At 33.2% G+C, this 15782-nt stretch overlaps 1 protein-coding gene and 1 pseudogene across 1 annotated transcript; both read left to right on the top strand.

The window, feature by feature from the left end:
- Nucleotides 1-10146: 10146 nt before the first annotated feature.
- Nucleotides 10147-11312, top strand: LOC131860271 (naringenin,2-oxoglutarate 3-dioxygenase-like; annotated as a pseudogene).
- Nucleotides 11313-11763: 451 nt separating this feature from the next.
- Nucleotides 11764-14509, top strand: LOC131068267 (uncharacterized). Its single transcript, XM_058003442.2, has 3 exons — nt 11764-11883; nt 13832-14029; nt 14233-14509. Exons 1-3 carry the CDS (start codon nt 11764-11766, stop codon nt 14239-14241), a joined length of 327 nt encoding a protein of 108 aa, XP_057859425.1. The 3' UTR covers nt 14242-14509.
- Nucleotides 14510-15782: the final 1273 nt, after the last annotated feature.

Here is a 15782-nt window from a genome sequence, read left to right as displayed (position 1 = left end):
ATTGCAATATCTTTCTCATGCAAGAACTCAAAAAAAATCTCGAAAGAATGTTGCACATACTCAGAGGAGTGTGATCTATCATCACTCATATAAAAATGATACTCCCTGATTATCTTCCTGTCCTCTTTTGTAATATCAGGAGCATGTCTATATGTAATGTGAACAAAAATAGCAATCTGGACTGAATTGTAGTACTGAGACTGTACCTCATTCTGTGGTTGCAATGTATAGTTCTCTGCAAAATCAACCACCGATACAATAGTGCCAATCGGGAAAGAGTTATTACACATCCTGAACTATTGATCCAACCACTGAGACCTATGGGTGTGCCTTGCATACTTGTAGAAAATATTTTCCTTAAAATCCAAAATAAAATCAGCAATACTCACTTCTCTTGAGACTAATTCACATCTAGAACCTTCACCTCCACTCTTCAAAGTATATTTCACTGTCTCTTATCTTTTTTTCTCAACATAATTCTTTCCAAACTCGTGTTCGCTGCCCTCATGAAAACATGAAACAAACTTTGACAACCCACCACATTCTGAGCACTTCTCATTCAAACAATCATTTCTATAGAAATAGCAGCCATCATCTCTAGGGCATAAAAATAGATCTTGCAAGTCTCTTGATGATTTTGGAAATAGCATTGCACCACACTCTTGCAACATCTCATTAGTATGCATCGTAGAACGAATATGACATAAAAGTTCATGGTACATTGAAAACTCCACATGGTACTTGCAACAATAGGTATTGTGAATCTTAAGAGGAACACAATAAAATGGTTTCAAAGATTCAAAGGCCCTTTGTAATATTTGAAAAGTTGGATGTAATTCACAAAAAAAATTGTACAACATTGTTTGGCTTGTTTCCAAGAAATGTTTGGAATGTGGTGTACGGTCTCGGTTGCCGATTCTTAATTTCAAAACGTCCTTTACATTGGGTGACACTCTAGAATTAGAGTGCCAAAATTTTTGAGTCTCCTCCTTCACATTGTCAGTCAACTTTCTATCAACACATGGAAGCCTCCCACCAAATGCACATGTATCTTGTTAAAGTGGATCGTCAAGTCTTTATCTTCGTGCAAGTGCTCTATCCAAAGTTTTATGGTTTATGTTAAAATCAACACAAGTTTGCCTCATTTGACGAGCCTTCCTCAATTGATGGCTTACTAAGGAGGTTGTAATCACTCTTCGAGCGACTCTCTTATCTCTTTTTTTGGTATTCTTTCCAATAGAATTGAGAGCGTCAAATAAATTTTTTGCAATAATAGAATTTCTCTCCATCTTCTTGATCATACGAATTAGTCAACTTTCTATCAACACGTGGAAGCCTCCCACCAAATGCACATGTATCTTATTGAAGTGGATCGTCAAGTCTTTGTCTTCATGCAAGTGCTCTATCCAAAGTTTTATAGTTTATGTTAAAATCAACACAAGTTTGTCTCATTTGACGAGCCTTCCTCAATTGATGGCTTACTAAGGAGGTTGTAATCACTCTTTGAGTGACTCTCGTATCTCTTTCTTTGGTATTCTTTTCAATAGAATTGAGAGCATCAAATAGATTTTTTGCAATAATAGAATTTCTCTCCATCTTCTTGATCATACGAATCTTCAATTTGTTTAGCAATGTTCTCATCTTTATCATCTTTAGCAATTGAACAAAGAGTTGGCATTGCTCGGTTAATGTCTTATTGCTAAAATTTTGGTTGAAAAGTTGTGTAGCCCACAACCAAACGGTTCTTGTTGACCTCTTGCCTTAAAGATTCGCAATAATGTTCTCATCGATTTCAAATAACCATTTTGGGGTTCTTGAAGGTCTTGGATTTGGAATTTGTCTTTCATCCATGAGAGGGTCTTCATTTCTAAAGTAATTAGGTGTTACATATGGTTCACTTGGTTGAGCAATTCCACCTTCAATGTTAATTTTTTCTACATTTTCACCTCCTATGTCAAAATTTTCCACATGTTGAGCATTTTCATTATCACTTTCAACATTTTCAAATTTTTCAATATTTTCACTTTCAAAATCTACATTTTCATTTTTAATAACTTGTGGCACATTTTCAAATTCAATTTCCTCTTCAATTGAAGTAACATTAGCAATATTTAACATACCTTGTCTTCTCCTCCTATGACATTCTCAATCTCTTTCTCTATACACTTCAATTTGGTCATTTGAAATTTTTCTTTTGCGTTTAGAGTTCTGACGACTACTACTCCCCATTTCACTCCACACATATGCTCCTACATGATTGACAATGTAAGTTTTCACTTTAAGAATCTCCCAAAAGCACAAATTTGTCTCTACCTGTCTGAAAATCCATGATCCTTGATAGAAAACAGAATATGTAGACTATGGGCCATTGGAATCCACAAAATGGCCCACAAGGCTTTTTTTTCTTTTTTTTGTACTAAAATTGGATTTTATCGGATATTCGATTTTAATATAGGGTGAATTCACAAAGCTAGTTCTCACTTTTGCCAACGAAGGAATTTGGCGAAAGTGGGAACTTCGATTTTCTAGGTGTTCGAACGAAATAGTGGTATTCGCTCGAACTACCCCTCGGAGTTCGAGCGAACCATGTTGCAGACCTGGGTTCGCTCAAACCGCAGGTGACTTTGTACGGGCCGAAATCAAGCCTATTCATTCGAGTGAATGGGGGTTTGCTCGAACCATAATGGATTCGAGCGAACCCCATTCGCTCGAAGTACTGTTCATTCGAACCCTCTAATTTGAGGTTTCTCCCAAAAATTTTCAGAATTCTGAAGAATTAATGACTTTGGAGCTCTGGTTCAAAGCACGAATGAAATAATCTTGATAACCCAAAAATATTAGATTGTAGTACTCAGAGCAAGCTTTCCAATGAGTATAATTTTGTTATATTTTGAATTTATTATGTTCTTGTTTTTTTAATTTTATGGAAAATTGGTTTTTCATCGAACATGAACTTATCTGTTCAACGCATTGGGAAAAATAAGAAACTAATTCAAAAAAATTCTGAAAAATATCTATGCCCTTGGTATTGATGTCTTCTTTCTAACAAAAATAAAAAATTGAATTTCGATTTATATAGAACAAGTTATGTGTTCAAATGTAAACCTATGTCTAAATTATGACTAGTCGGACTTCAAAACTTTATAAAATAAAAAATATTGAACATATCACTATAAAACCAAATGCAAGCCCTAGATATTGATGTTACAAACCAAAATTTGAAAGAATTGTGTTTTTATCATTTATAGAAAAAAAGTTATACGTTTCGGGAGGCACCTCACTCTTTAAAAATGTAGTTTGTTGTAAAAAACTACTTTTCGAGGGAGATGGAAATTTTTTTTTAAAATCCTTCAAAAAAATTTGAAAAAATGTATATAGAATCTACAAACAAAATGCTAGAAATCACTAATTTACATCATCTTCAAATTTTTAATAGTTTAAAAGTTATAGTTATCGGAAGTTGAAGATTATTTTAAAAATGTACATCTCAGTGTCAAAAGTGGCAAAAAAGTGGGAACCATTATTGTGAGTTCACCCTATATAAATTTGTGGTCCCCAAAAAATTTCCCGTTGCCGCCTTTTATTTACTGAACTACCACATTAATGGCGATGGCAGAAATCTGATATCCAATATCGGATTTTATTAGTCATATTTTAGAGAGAGAGAAGGAGAGGGAGAGAGGGAGAAAGAGAGAGAGATTAGGGGAGAGAGAGAGAGAGGGGGGGGGGGAGAGGGTCATATGGTATCCCATGAACCCTTATGAACTCTTAGGACACCATATGACCCCTAAAGACAACATATGACCCCTTATGACACCATATGACCCCTAACGACACAATTTGGTGTCTTAAGGGGTTCTATGGTATCCATAGGGGTCATATGGTGTCTTGGGACACCATACGACCCGTTATGACACCATATTGGGTCGCTTTGGGTCATATTGTGTGTTCATGGGACACCATATGACCCCTTAGGACACCATATGACCCCTAACGACACAATTTGGTGTCTTAAGGGGTTCTATGGTATCCATAGGGGTCATATGGTGTCTTGGGACACCATACGACCCGTTATGACACCATATTGGGTCGCTTTGGGTCATATTGTGTCCTAAGGGTCATATTGTGTCCTACAACCCCTTAGAACACCATATGACCCCTTAAGACACCATATTAGGTCGCTTTGGGTCATATTGTGTCCTAGTGGGTCATATTGTGTCATATGACCTCTTTAAGACATCATATGACCCCTTAGGACACCATATGACCCCTAATGACACAATATTGGGTCGCTTTGGGTCATATGGTGTCTTACAACCCCTTAGGACAACATATGACCCATAACACACAATTTGGTGTCTTAAGGGGTCATATGGTGTCCTAGGACACCATATGACGCCTATGGACACCATATGACCCCTAATGACACCATATGGTGTCATAAGGGGTCGTATGTTGTCCTTAGGGGTCATATGGTGTCCCATGAGACCCCTTAGGATGCCATACGACCCATTATGACACCATATTGGGTTGCTTTGCGTCCTATGGTGTCTTAATATCTCTCTCCCCCTCTCCCCTAATATCTCTCTCCATCTCCTTCTCTATCTCTCCCCTAGTCTCTCTCTATCCCTCTCCCCTAATCTCGCTATCTCTCTCTCTCCCTTCCCCCTCCCCATCTCTCTCTCTCTCTACCTTCTCTCTCTCTCTCTCTCTCTCTCTCTCTCTCTCTCTCTCTCTCTCTCTCTCTCTCTCTCTCTCTAATATCATATACTAATTTATTTATAAATTAATATATTAATATATCAATATAGTAATAAATAAATCTAGTTAAAGAATTACTGATTAAAATCGGATATCCGATTTTTGTAGTCAAATTTTCAAATTTCAAATTTCTGTTTGGGAATGCATTGGTATTTGGCTTGGAAGTGACAAGCCTAGTAAGTCAACTGAAAAAACGTGTTTTTCAGTATTCCTTGATTTCCCAGACTTTGCACTGGTGGTTGACTTCTTTTTTTGTAGCCAAAATTGATAAAACGAAAAGGGTTTTTTAAGGACATTCCCATCTTTCCAACAATATAAGGCTTGTCTTATTTCGACTTTAATAAATAATTATCGTTTATTTTCTAATTGAATTCTAACAATAGTCCTGATTGATATACTGATTGAAAAACACTCATAACTTTCAAACGGTATAACATTTTTTGAATCTGAAACATGCATCACATCCTATGCTTCGTCTAATATAGGGAAAAATTAAAAAAAATTAATTTCATAAGGTTTTGACTAAGTTAAGGTGGTCAGACGTAGGAGTTTCTGAATTTCTGAAAAGCTGTAGTAAAAAATTCATAAATAATTATTTACTTTATAAAAAATTAAAAAAAAATATGTGTCACATCCGAACATGAGTCTAATACTTATATTATAAATATTATAAAAAAATATTATGATTTGATTGTGATTAGGGTGGTCAAACATACGTGTACTTCTTATTTTTTTCCTGAAATTTTAGTAGCACTGCATTGAAATTTGAAATTTTCATCAAATAAGGTTTTTTTTTTTTCCAAAAAACAACTAGTAGCTTAGAAACTACATTCAATTTTTTATATATTCTCTTCTTACATATTTTAAAAATAATGTTCACAACTTATTCAAATTTTCATGTCAAGTTGCATAACTCTGATTTTCTGAAATTTCATTGCCACTTAAGGGCCTGTTTTGGCACACCACGATCCTGTACATACCCGTATTTCACATAATGAATTGAAGTCAGTGACATTGTTATGATTACACTATTCTCAAACATCTCTACCCACATTTAGGCAAGAATTTAGAAATCTTCTAAGTAACAGTAACTTCCAGCTATATGCATATGCCCCACACTAAGTTCCCTACCTTATTTGGATATCAAGGAATACTTTGAAATGTTTCAAAATTTAAGGCTTTTGGTTAAATAAATTTTGTTTATCTGGTGCAAATTAAATAGGTGAATTTCAAAATTTCTTTCATCTAGGAGACAATTATCTTTTATTTTAAAATTATTTTATTTTTATTTTTTAATTGTTTAAATACATACAATAATTTGTTGTGTTTTTTATATTTTAATACTATTTAAAAATATATAAGTAATTTACATAAATTTATTTAATATAAAATCTTATGATATGTTTTTAAATTCAATATTTTTGTACTTGTTCATTTTATTTCGAGCTATTAAGTAATAAAATGTATCAGTATTTTTGAATTTTAATTCAAGCTCCAATGACAAGGAGCTCACAATTCACACTAATGGCAAGGAAGAATTTAGAGGGAAAGAAGTTAAAAACAAAACGCTAGTTGATTTGTGTAATTTAAATACAAATAAGGTTCAAATAGATAGATAAGTTCCAATGATAAGTAGTTCACAATTCACACTAAAATTTTAATGAAGATGTATATTTTAAATTTTAGTTTTCTTCAAAATTTTATACGTTACAACATTAATAATATACTACAAACTTTGTAAGATATGATGGGCACCATTTATACGTGGACATTTATGTTGCTTTCTTTTCGTGAATTATTTCACTTGAGCACATTTTATTTTTTCTAGAGCTCTCTTTTCTTCTTGTTTGTAAATATGGCATTAGTGGTTCTATGTTACTATTGTCATTTTTGCTTTTGAACTTGGTTTAAGGATTTGATTTATTATTTCATTAGATATTCATTTTCTTTGAATATTGGATTTTCAAAAACATCTTTATTTGGTGCTTCAAACTAATGGCTTGGTCTTAAAAAGTATTATGTTCACAAGTTTATTTGAATTTACTTATTATTTTTATGAATTTTTTATAATTACAAAATATTTCCACCTCATAGTGAATGGATTTGTGGGTGTTGATGTGATTCTTGCAATAGACTAACATAGTGGGCCTTTTGTTTATTGCATTACTTTTAGATAAGTTGTTGATAGGGCTCAAATGTTTCATGGATCTAGTCATAAGATATACCACATGCTTATCTATCTATTTGAACATTATCGGTATTTAAATTTCTTTGTATCAATATAATTTTCTCACCTTTAAAATATTTACTTTTGTGTTGCCTTTACTTTTAGTAAGAACTTTGTTTGAAATTATGGACCATAGATTAATTATTATATCCATAATTTACTTTTCTATCAAAACATTTCCTACTATTTCTTTCCCTTCAACCTCTTCAAACCATTCTGTAGACAATTGAATTCTCTTGCTTTGTTGTTTGATTCCAAAATAATTATAATCATTATTCAATCTTTTATATTTTATTTCTTGTAGAATTTTAAGTTGCTTTATTGGATTCTACTTGATCCTCTTCCAACCTATAACTTATTAGGTTTCAATTATGTTTCCTTATTCTATCTGATTTCTCTTAACATTTAACCATCTAGATGAGTAATGCTCTTCATTTTGTTGACAAGGGATGACACTATAAAAGTTAGTTATCTGATATATGAGATTTCTCAAATATACAAATAAAGGCTACTAATTTGTTCAAAAACTATTATAGGTTGATGATTCCTATCATGATAGAGATATTGAAGACTAGACCTTTTATATCAAATTCAATGCCTACCCTTTGATATATAGAATGATATACTATTTTATCCTTCCATATTAGAGTTCATATAAATAGTATCTAATATTCAAGATGAAATGATACAAAATATTGTAGGCCAAGAAGTTTGGTTGACAATGGAAGAGGCACAAAGGAATAACAACATACTTAACAAGTTGAACAACACTATCATTGCTCTTATTCCCAAGTCAAATAATACTAATAATTATTTTGGTCTCATCTCTTTGTGCAATACAATTTACAAGATTATTACTAAAGGTCTAGCATGCATATTATCTATAATTATTTGAGATAATATTTCTATGGAGAAAGGCGATTTCATGTTAGGTAAGGAAATCTCTAAAGATATTCTCATTGGTCATATACTCATTAATTCTATTTAAGAGAGAATAACTATGGTTATGGAATCAAACTTGATATAATGAAGGCTTATGATAAGGTTAGTTGAAGTTTTCTTTTATAATTTATAGCTAAATTTGGCTTTAGCTCTCCTTGGTAAAAATTAATTTTTGAGTGTATATCTTCAACTAGGTTTTTAGTACTAATTAATGGATCACCAATAGGATTCTTTCACTCCTAACAAGGTTTAAGGCAAAGGGATCCCGCTTTCCCTTGTATTTTCATCATTATGATAAAAGCATTGAGTAGAATTATTATGATAGAAAATATGAGGGGAAGCTAGAGCTTTATTAGAATAACTGATGAGGTTCCTCCAATTACTCACTTTGTTTGTAGATGATACCTTGTTGTTTGATATTTTATACTACAAAGAAGTTTTTGAAATTAGTATTGTGTTATCTAACTACTACTCGGTGTCAAGAAATCTATCAACAAGGATAATCTAAAAAATAATTCTTTAAAAATGTTGCAAGCATTATGAAAAAAAAATTTAACTTATTGGGTTTAAAAGGGGATGTTCTTTCATACACTTATCTTGGACTTCCTTTATTCTTGTGAATGAGTAAGATTACCTTTTTGGATAGAGTGATTTCATCAATTCACTCTAAGTTATACTCTTGGGAAAGTAAGTAGTTGGCAATGGCTAGAAGATCCTTCTTGTTAAGTCTACTTTATCAATTGTCCCTACTTACATGATGTCTCATTTGTTTGTGCCATCAAACATTATTTATTGCATGACAAAAATTATCATGAGATCTTTTTTATAGAGTGATAAGGGTGAAAAACATGAATTAGACTAAGAGAAAGCAATTTTAAACCCCTTTGGGGGTTTGGAACTAGAGATCTAGTACTCTATAATTTTTCTTTGGAAACAAAATTAGCTTGCAAACTTTATGCTTCACTAAGATCTAAATGGTATAAAATTTTACAAAATTAGTATCTAGATTCTATTGATTGCATTCATTTAAAAGATTTCCAACCCACCTCAACGTTCTTGCATGTGGAACTTTATAATCAAATGTAGGGAAATTATAACTTCAAATTTACCATGGACTATATTTACAATGGAAAGAAGACTCTATTTTGGAATGATTCTTGAAATGGCTATTATGTGTTTGATAGGAGAATATATATTGTTCTAGAAATCCAATTTATTAGTAGAATGGGAGAACAAATGCAAGATAAGTTTGAGGTCAATAAGAATAATAACCTACCATTTGTTAAATGGAGATATTTATCTTCCTATCATTTCTTAGAAAATGAAAAAATCTATTTTAAAGAGTATAATAGACATGGGACAAGTATTCTATTCTAGAAAAGAGGACAAATTAAGTTTGTTGGGATTCAGAATTGGTTCTTATTATGTTAAAGAAGAATATAGTAGTTAACAAGCGCTTGTTCCTTCACGAAATTTACTTCTTAGCCTATGTTGTGATAAACCGTGTCTTTTGAAGGCTAGTTCCCTTTCTTAGCTAGTATTTCAAAATAAAGTTGTTACAAGTGAGAGATTGCAAAATAATTAATAATTTTGTGGATTTAAGATGTTCATTATATAAGGAAGTTAATGCTACTTTAGATAATCTATTTGTTCACTTTAAATTTACTTGTAAATGTTGGGAATGGTTATGTGATCATCTTCTTTAGAAAGTGCTCCTCTAAAATAATGCTACGTATATTTCCTAACTAGTCTATTCTTTACTAGAGCTCTATATTTGGAAGCATGTGGTGGGTTTCCCCATCCTTACTCATTTGGTATATTTAGTGGGATAAATTTTAGGATTTTTCAAAGAATTTTTTAATGCATGAGTAGTGATTTACAAATTAGAACTAGCAATTTATTGAAACTATTACAATGTCTTATATTTTCTCTTTCTCAGTAAGATAAAAGCTTCTCATCATAAGATTCTACTACCATTAAAGTTAACTTTAGTAAAAAAAAATTAAATTCCTCCTTCTCTTGGAGCTTTTAGTGGAATGAGTGTTAACAATAGTAGAGTTGGTGCTAAATGAGTTCCTCCGTTTATTAAAATTTACTTTGATGGAGTCGCTAAAAAAAAGTCTATCCCTTCAAGGACTAGATGTCTTATCTGTGAATTTTTATTTGTAGTATCTAAGAAGTTAGCTCCTACTACATTATTTTGGGAAGCAAATAGCATGGCCTATAGGCTATCCAATTTTTCTATTGAAAGAGGTTTTTAAAATGTTGAAAGACAATGATGACATCACTATCTCCATAGTGGCACTAAATGATTCAAGTCAAAATTTGAACAAGGTGGACACTTTGATGGATGGATCCATTACATCATCTACTCAATGTTGGCATCTAGTATTTGTTAATAGTTTCATTTCTTTCATTTTTTAGGGTTGTCTTGATTGATTTAACCCTGATATAATTATAATAATTTCTCTTGTGCTACTTTATATTCTATTATGCCATGAGCTGTAACGTGGAGGATTTCTTTTTTATATAAAATGATTTAAAATATTTCGTCAAGTGTTCATTTGGTTCAATTGTGAAGTATTATGTTGATTCAGGAATTTCAAAAATATAAAAGCATACTACCGTTTAAAAACATAGCTGTTATATTAACATAACTGTTACATAAAGCATGCTACCGTTAATAAACAAAACGCTCTCTTCTTTCAGCAGAAACATTCCGGTGATCTCAGAATGCAGCGGCCAGAGAGAGGAAGAAAGCAAGCAATGAGGAATTTTAAGGAGCTGGTGCGCACCATGTCTCAGTTCTTCGCTCTTCCCTCAGAGGAGAGGGCAAGCGCGGAGGATTCTTGGTGAGCAGTCATCTGCACTGGAGAGAAATCTGCACTTACTTCTCTCAGCCCCTGCACCGACGTGACTACACTCGCTGGATGAAGGTAAGTCCTCTCTCTCTCTATCCATAATTTCTCTCCCTAATTGTGATGTGTATAATGTAAATACCCCTGTTATGAATTAGAAATACCCTAAATTTCTTTTCATTCTGTGCAAAGAGATTGTGGACAAGTACAGCAAGGAGCTGATGGGTTTGGCAGGCAAGCTAATGGCTGATTGGAGCCCGAGGCGGTGACCAGGGCGTGCGTGGAGATGGACCAGAAGGTGGTGATGAAGCCATTACTTTGCTCCTCCAAGACCGGGAGGGTGGCCTCCGGACGACAGGCTCAACTGGATCATTATCAAGCCTATCCAGGGAGCTTTCGCAGTCAATCTCGGCGACCACAAGCATGACAGTATTCCTGCTATATTACTCTCCAATTTCATCAATTTTCAAGGTTATTTAGTTCTAATAGTGTGGGTTCAATTGTGACTGATCAGTTTCTGAGAAATGTGAAGTTCAAGAGCGCGGCCTGTCAGGTTGGGGTTAACTCCAATAGTAGTAGATTGTCCTTTGCTACATTTTAGAATTCATTGCAGAAAGCAATCGTGTACCCACTGAAGTTGGAGGAGGGAGAACAGTGCATCATGGAAGAGCCCATCACCTTTACTCAGATGTACTCTCTCAAGATGATTTGTGATATTGAACTCGCTTGCCATAGGAAGCTCGCCAAGCTCGCTCCTGCCCCTGAATCTGCCTCTGCCCTGCATCTCACTAAACTAATTCAGCATTAATGCTCTTGAAAACATCATGCTGTCTCAATAAAAAGCTATTTAGTTTATATGAAAGTGTAGTATGCAAGAGCCCACGGACAATCTAGTCCTCCTATTCTTTGTTTTCTGCAAATCCCCTCGCTCAACTGGAGAAGCCCTTTCCCCAGAATAATTTCCTCTCATCTGCAATGTTCAGAATCATCTACGGAGGAATGTTGTCCGAGAGAGTGATGGCTCCACAGTGTTCAGTCGACCGTTGCGATGCCCTATGCCCTGCATCTGCTCCGACGCTTCTGCAGAGGAATGTTGTAAGTCCCACATACACACCGCCTCCAAAGGAATTCTTGAGTTTAATTACTTAAATTCAGGTGCTGATTTTTCCTCTTTTCTGTTTCATCTGGTTAATGAATATATGTTTTTATAAGGGATTTTATAATTTCAAAGAACACGTGTAGAGTGTCATCATATTTTATTTTTATGACATGAATGTTAACTTGGCCAACCAAGAACAAAAGATTTTGTTGAGCATTTGAGATATTCTACTTCATCTCTCTACTATGTAGTGATGGTCTGCAATCTAGGATCTCTGTTACCATTTCATTAGTTTTTTAATATTAAATTTTTGTTTGGCAGCAATTGATGAAGTTGGTCTGCAATCTAGGATATATTATGCTTGCTTTGTTTGCTTGTTGAGTCAACTCTTTTTCTTGGGCACCCAGCTCAGTCATCCCCTTTCTGCAATGAAGGACATGATTGCTCTGACTTTATCCAGCTGAAGATGTTCCCAGATACTTGCAAAAACGGGTGATTTTATCAAATTGTCCTCTATACCTTCTCACCTATGTTCCAAGTTACCAATTGATTCCTATATCCTTGCAACTATGTAAAACACGTCGAAACTACCATGACTACCCCCTCCATGATTTCAGGTCATGTGACAAGTGTCTTGAAGATGTTTAAATCCCTTATAGCCTTGACAGTGTATGACATTGCCAGGCAGTATTGGTTAAATATTAGTTGTGCAATCAAGGTGTTGTAGGCATCTAAGTGGGAGGTGTGGCTGCTGCAAAGTCTCCCGGGTCCTCCTCATCTACCAGTTTAAACCTTTTTTTAAGATGACGAATGCTATGTAGATGGTGTATTTTTAAGGATGTCATGTATATGGGAAACAAACGATACAAATTATATCTCTATAAATCTTTCAAAAATTATTTATTCAGTGAATAAAGTTTTGAATAGTTTAGACTTTAGAGTGCTTGCCCTGACAGACCATGACACTGTGGCAGGGGTACCAGCTGTCTTGGAAGCTGCTCATAAATTCAAGCTTTTGATTTCTTTTGATGCTGAAATCAGCACAATTGTTCCATCAAAGTTAGCGCATATGTTCAAGCTTTTGATTTCTTTGCCTAAGTTTTACATATTCAAATAGACACTCTGATCCATTACAAGCTTTGGATTTCTTTCCCTTAATTAAATCCTTGCAATTAACCAGAAAAGTCATTGTGAGCACTGAATTCTTTGTATGAGAGAGTGGGAACCAAATGTTGTATCATATTTGATCACCTAAATCACTATATTATACATATTTGAGCTCTTTCTATGAATTTATTAATATAAAGCAGCACTGATACAGAAATTTTGAACTCTTTCTACTTTTCAATTTTTTATTAATATAAATTAAGCTAGGGCATTGACATCTATAATTCAAAAAAAAAAAAAATTTGGTTATTTTCTTTATTCATCTATAGGACTGATTCTTGCTAGGAGTGACAAAATTTTATTAATTATATAGTCTAATATGACTTATTCTGGAAAAGGAGAACAAGTACAGATATTAGCTTATTACGGTAGTTGTGGACCTGCCTGCAAAATCTGCAAAATTTGCAGAGGTAGAAGAATGCTTAGCCAATTCAAGAGATGGCATAAACCTATATGATGATGGATTACATAGTCATACTAATTCCTAATTGCTTTTGGGGATTATGTAGTCATAGATGAGGGTTTACACAGTCATAGATGATTCTTGCTAGGAGTGACAGAATTTTATTTATTTTATAGCCTAATATAACTTATTCTGAAAAGGAGAACAAATAAAGATGTTAGCTTATTATGGTAGTTGTGGACCTGCAGAAGTAGAAGAATGCTTAGGCAATACAAGAGAGGGCATAAACCTAATTGCAAATTTAATATTCAACATCCAATACATTAGTAAATGAATCTTGCTAAAAGTGGAATGAATTTTTTTTTATTTTGCAGGGTGGTAAGATTCTTGCTGAAACAGCAATAAAAATAATATGCTGGACAGGAGGGGTGGTTGCTCTTGCTCATCCATGGGTTTTGAACAACCCCGTTTCTGTAGTTAGAAACCTTAAAGAGGCTGGCTTTCATGGCATTGAAATCTATACACCTCATGGAAAAGCAGATGATCATATTTTGGCTTCATTGTCCATCACTGTATGTTTTTTTCGTTTTCTTTCTTTTTTTCATTGTATTTTTTATTTGGCATGACCATGTCTTTTCTGTTTTTGTTTTCTGTGAGTTCTACTTTAATATGTTTGTTTTGTGTTTTTCAAGTTTCTATTTTTATTATAGACAGTTTTTAAAAGAGTTAAATTGTTATTTTGGTTTGTCTTTTTTTGTGGTTGGTGATTTTTCAGCAGCAATGAGGACAAGGAGGAGGAAAAAAAAGCAAAACTCTAAAGAGGATAGTGCAAACTAATTCCTCAACTTAATTTTAAAAATCTCTCACTATGATTGTAATAATTCTTTGCAGCAATAGCTCACGATATTGCCGAGCAAACTTTAATTTTACTGTTGTACTTTCAAATCAATTACTGAAATCAGTAAACTTATTTGTCTATTGATATGTAAATGGATTTGTTGTTTAATAAAAAATAAATTATTTGGGAGGGGTTGAATTGGCCCCCTCCTAAGGTTGCAGGGAATGGTCATTGGTCATGGCCATTTTTTCAGCCTGATGTTTCTGTGTTGATTTTTGTTTTATTTTTTTTATTGCATTTTTTTAATTTTATTTTAAACATGATATTAAGTGAACTGTATGTTTGAAAAAGTTGTGTAAAATGAAATAATGTTGCATGAAATGTGTTTGAACTTTCATTCACTTATGTCAATACTTTCAACTTTAGCATTTATTTTGTATATATTTGAAGGGTATGTTTGAGCAAATTATGTGTGAAACAAACAAATTGTATGTGAAATGTGTTTTAACTTTGGCAACCACTTAGTTGCATTTGTACTTTAGCATTTTTGTGTGTTTGAATTTTTATGTTCGTCTTATATTAAGAATATAAAAACTTTTGGTTTCACTTATGTTGTATGTTTGAACTTTGGCATTCACATTTTTTCTATCTATACTTTGACATGTTTTAACTTAAATGTTTACTTTTTGTGTCGTTGAAGTAACTTTTTGTGAAACCTTTTCAAATTGTGGTTTTAGTTTGGTATGTTTGAAACTAACTTTGTAAATATTTAATCTTTAGTATTTTACCGTTTATATGTGTGAAGTATGTTTTCAAACAAACTATGTGTAAAATGAACAAACATAATCTGAAATATGTTTTAACGTTGACATGTGTGTGTATATTTATACGACATGTGTGTGTGTATTTATACTTCAACGTTCACTTTGTGTGAAGTGTGGTTCAACTTTGAGATTCATTGTGTGTGTTTGTTTGTACTTTGCCATTGTTGAGCTTATGTGTTTACTTTGTGTGTGTTTGAAGCATTGTTTTGTGAAATATTTTATATATGACATATTTTGCACAAACTATGGCATGCATTCACTTTTTGTTTGTGCAAAATATGTTGTAACTTTAAAATCCATTTTTTATATGAATTGTTATTTGGAAGTTAATTTAAATGATATTTACTTTGTGTGGTGTATGCTTTAAAACTTTTTCATGTTTGAGGAAAGTTCATGTGTTTTGTTTCTATGTCTGTGTTTTTTATAGGCAATTTTGACATAACCTTTTTGTGTCGTTTGTATTTTAAGTAACTTTGGAGTTCACTTTGTGTGATGTGTCTTTGAATCAAATTTGGCATTCATTTTGAGCGGTGTGTGTTTTAACTTCTTCATGTTTAAGAAAATTTCATGTGCATCACAGTTTAGCTTCTCAAACATGTGTTTCTTTTATATGTCTTTGTTTGAAAGGTAATTGTGTGTGTGTGTGTGAGAGAGAGAGAGGGG

This window comes from Cryptomeria japonica, chromosome 11 (genome assembly GCF_030272615.1).
Source record: "Cryptomeria japonica chromosome 11, Sugi_1.0, whole genome shotgun sequence".
NCBI classification, from domain to species: domain Eukaryota; kingdom Viridiplantae; phylum Streptophyta; class Pinopsida; order Cupressales; family Cupressaceae; genus Cryptomeria; species Cryptomeria japonica.
The sequence above is the reverse complement of the archived record's forward strand: the minus strand, read 5'-3'. Positions and strand labels throughout refer to the sequence as shown.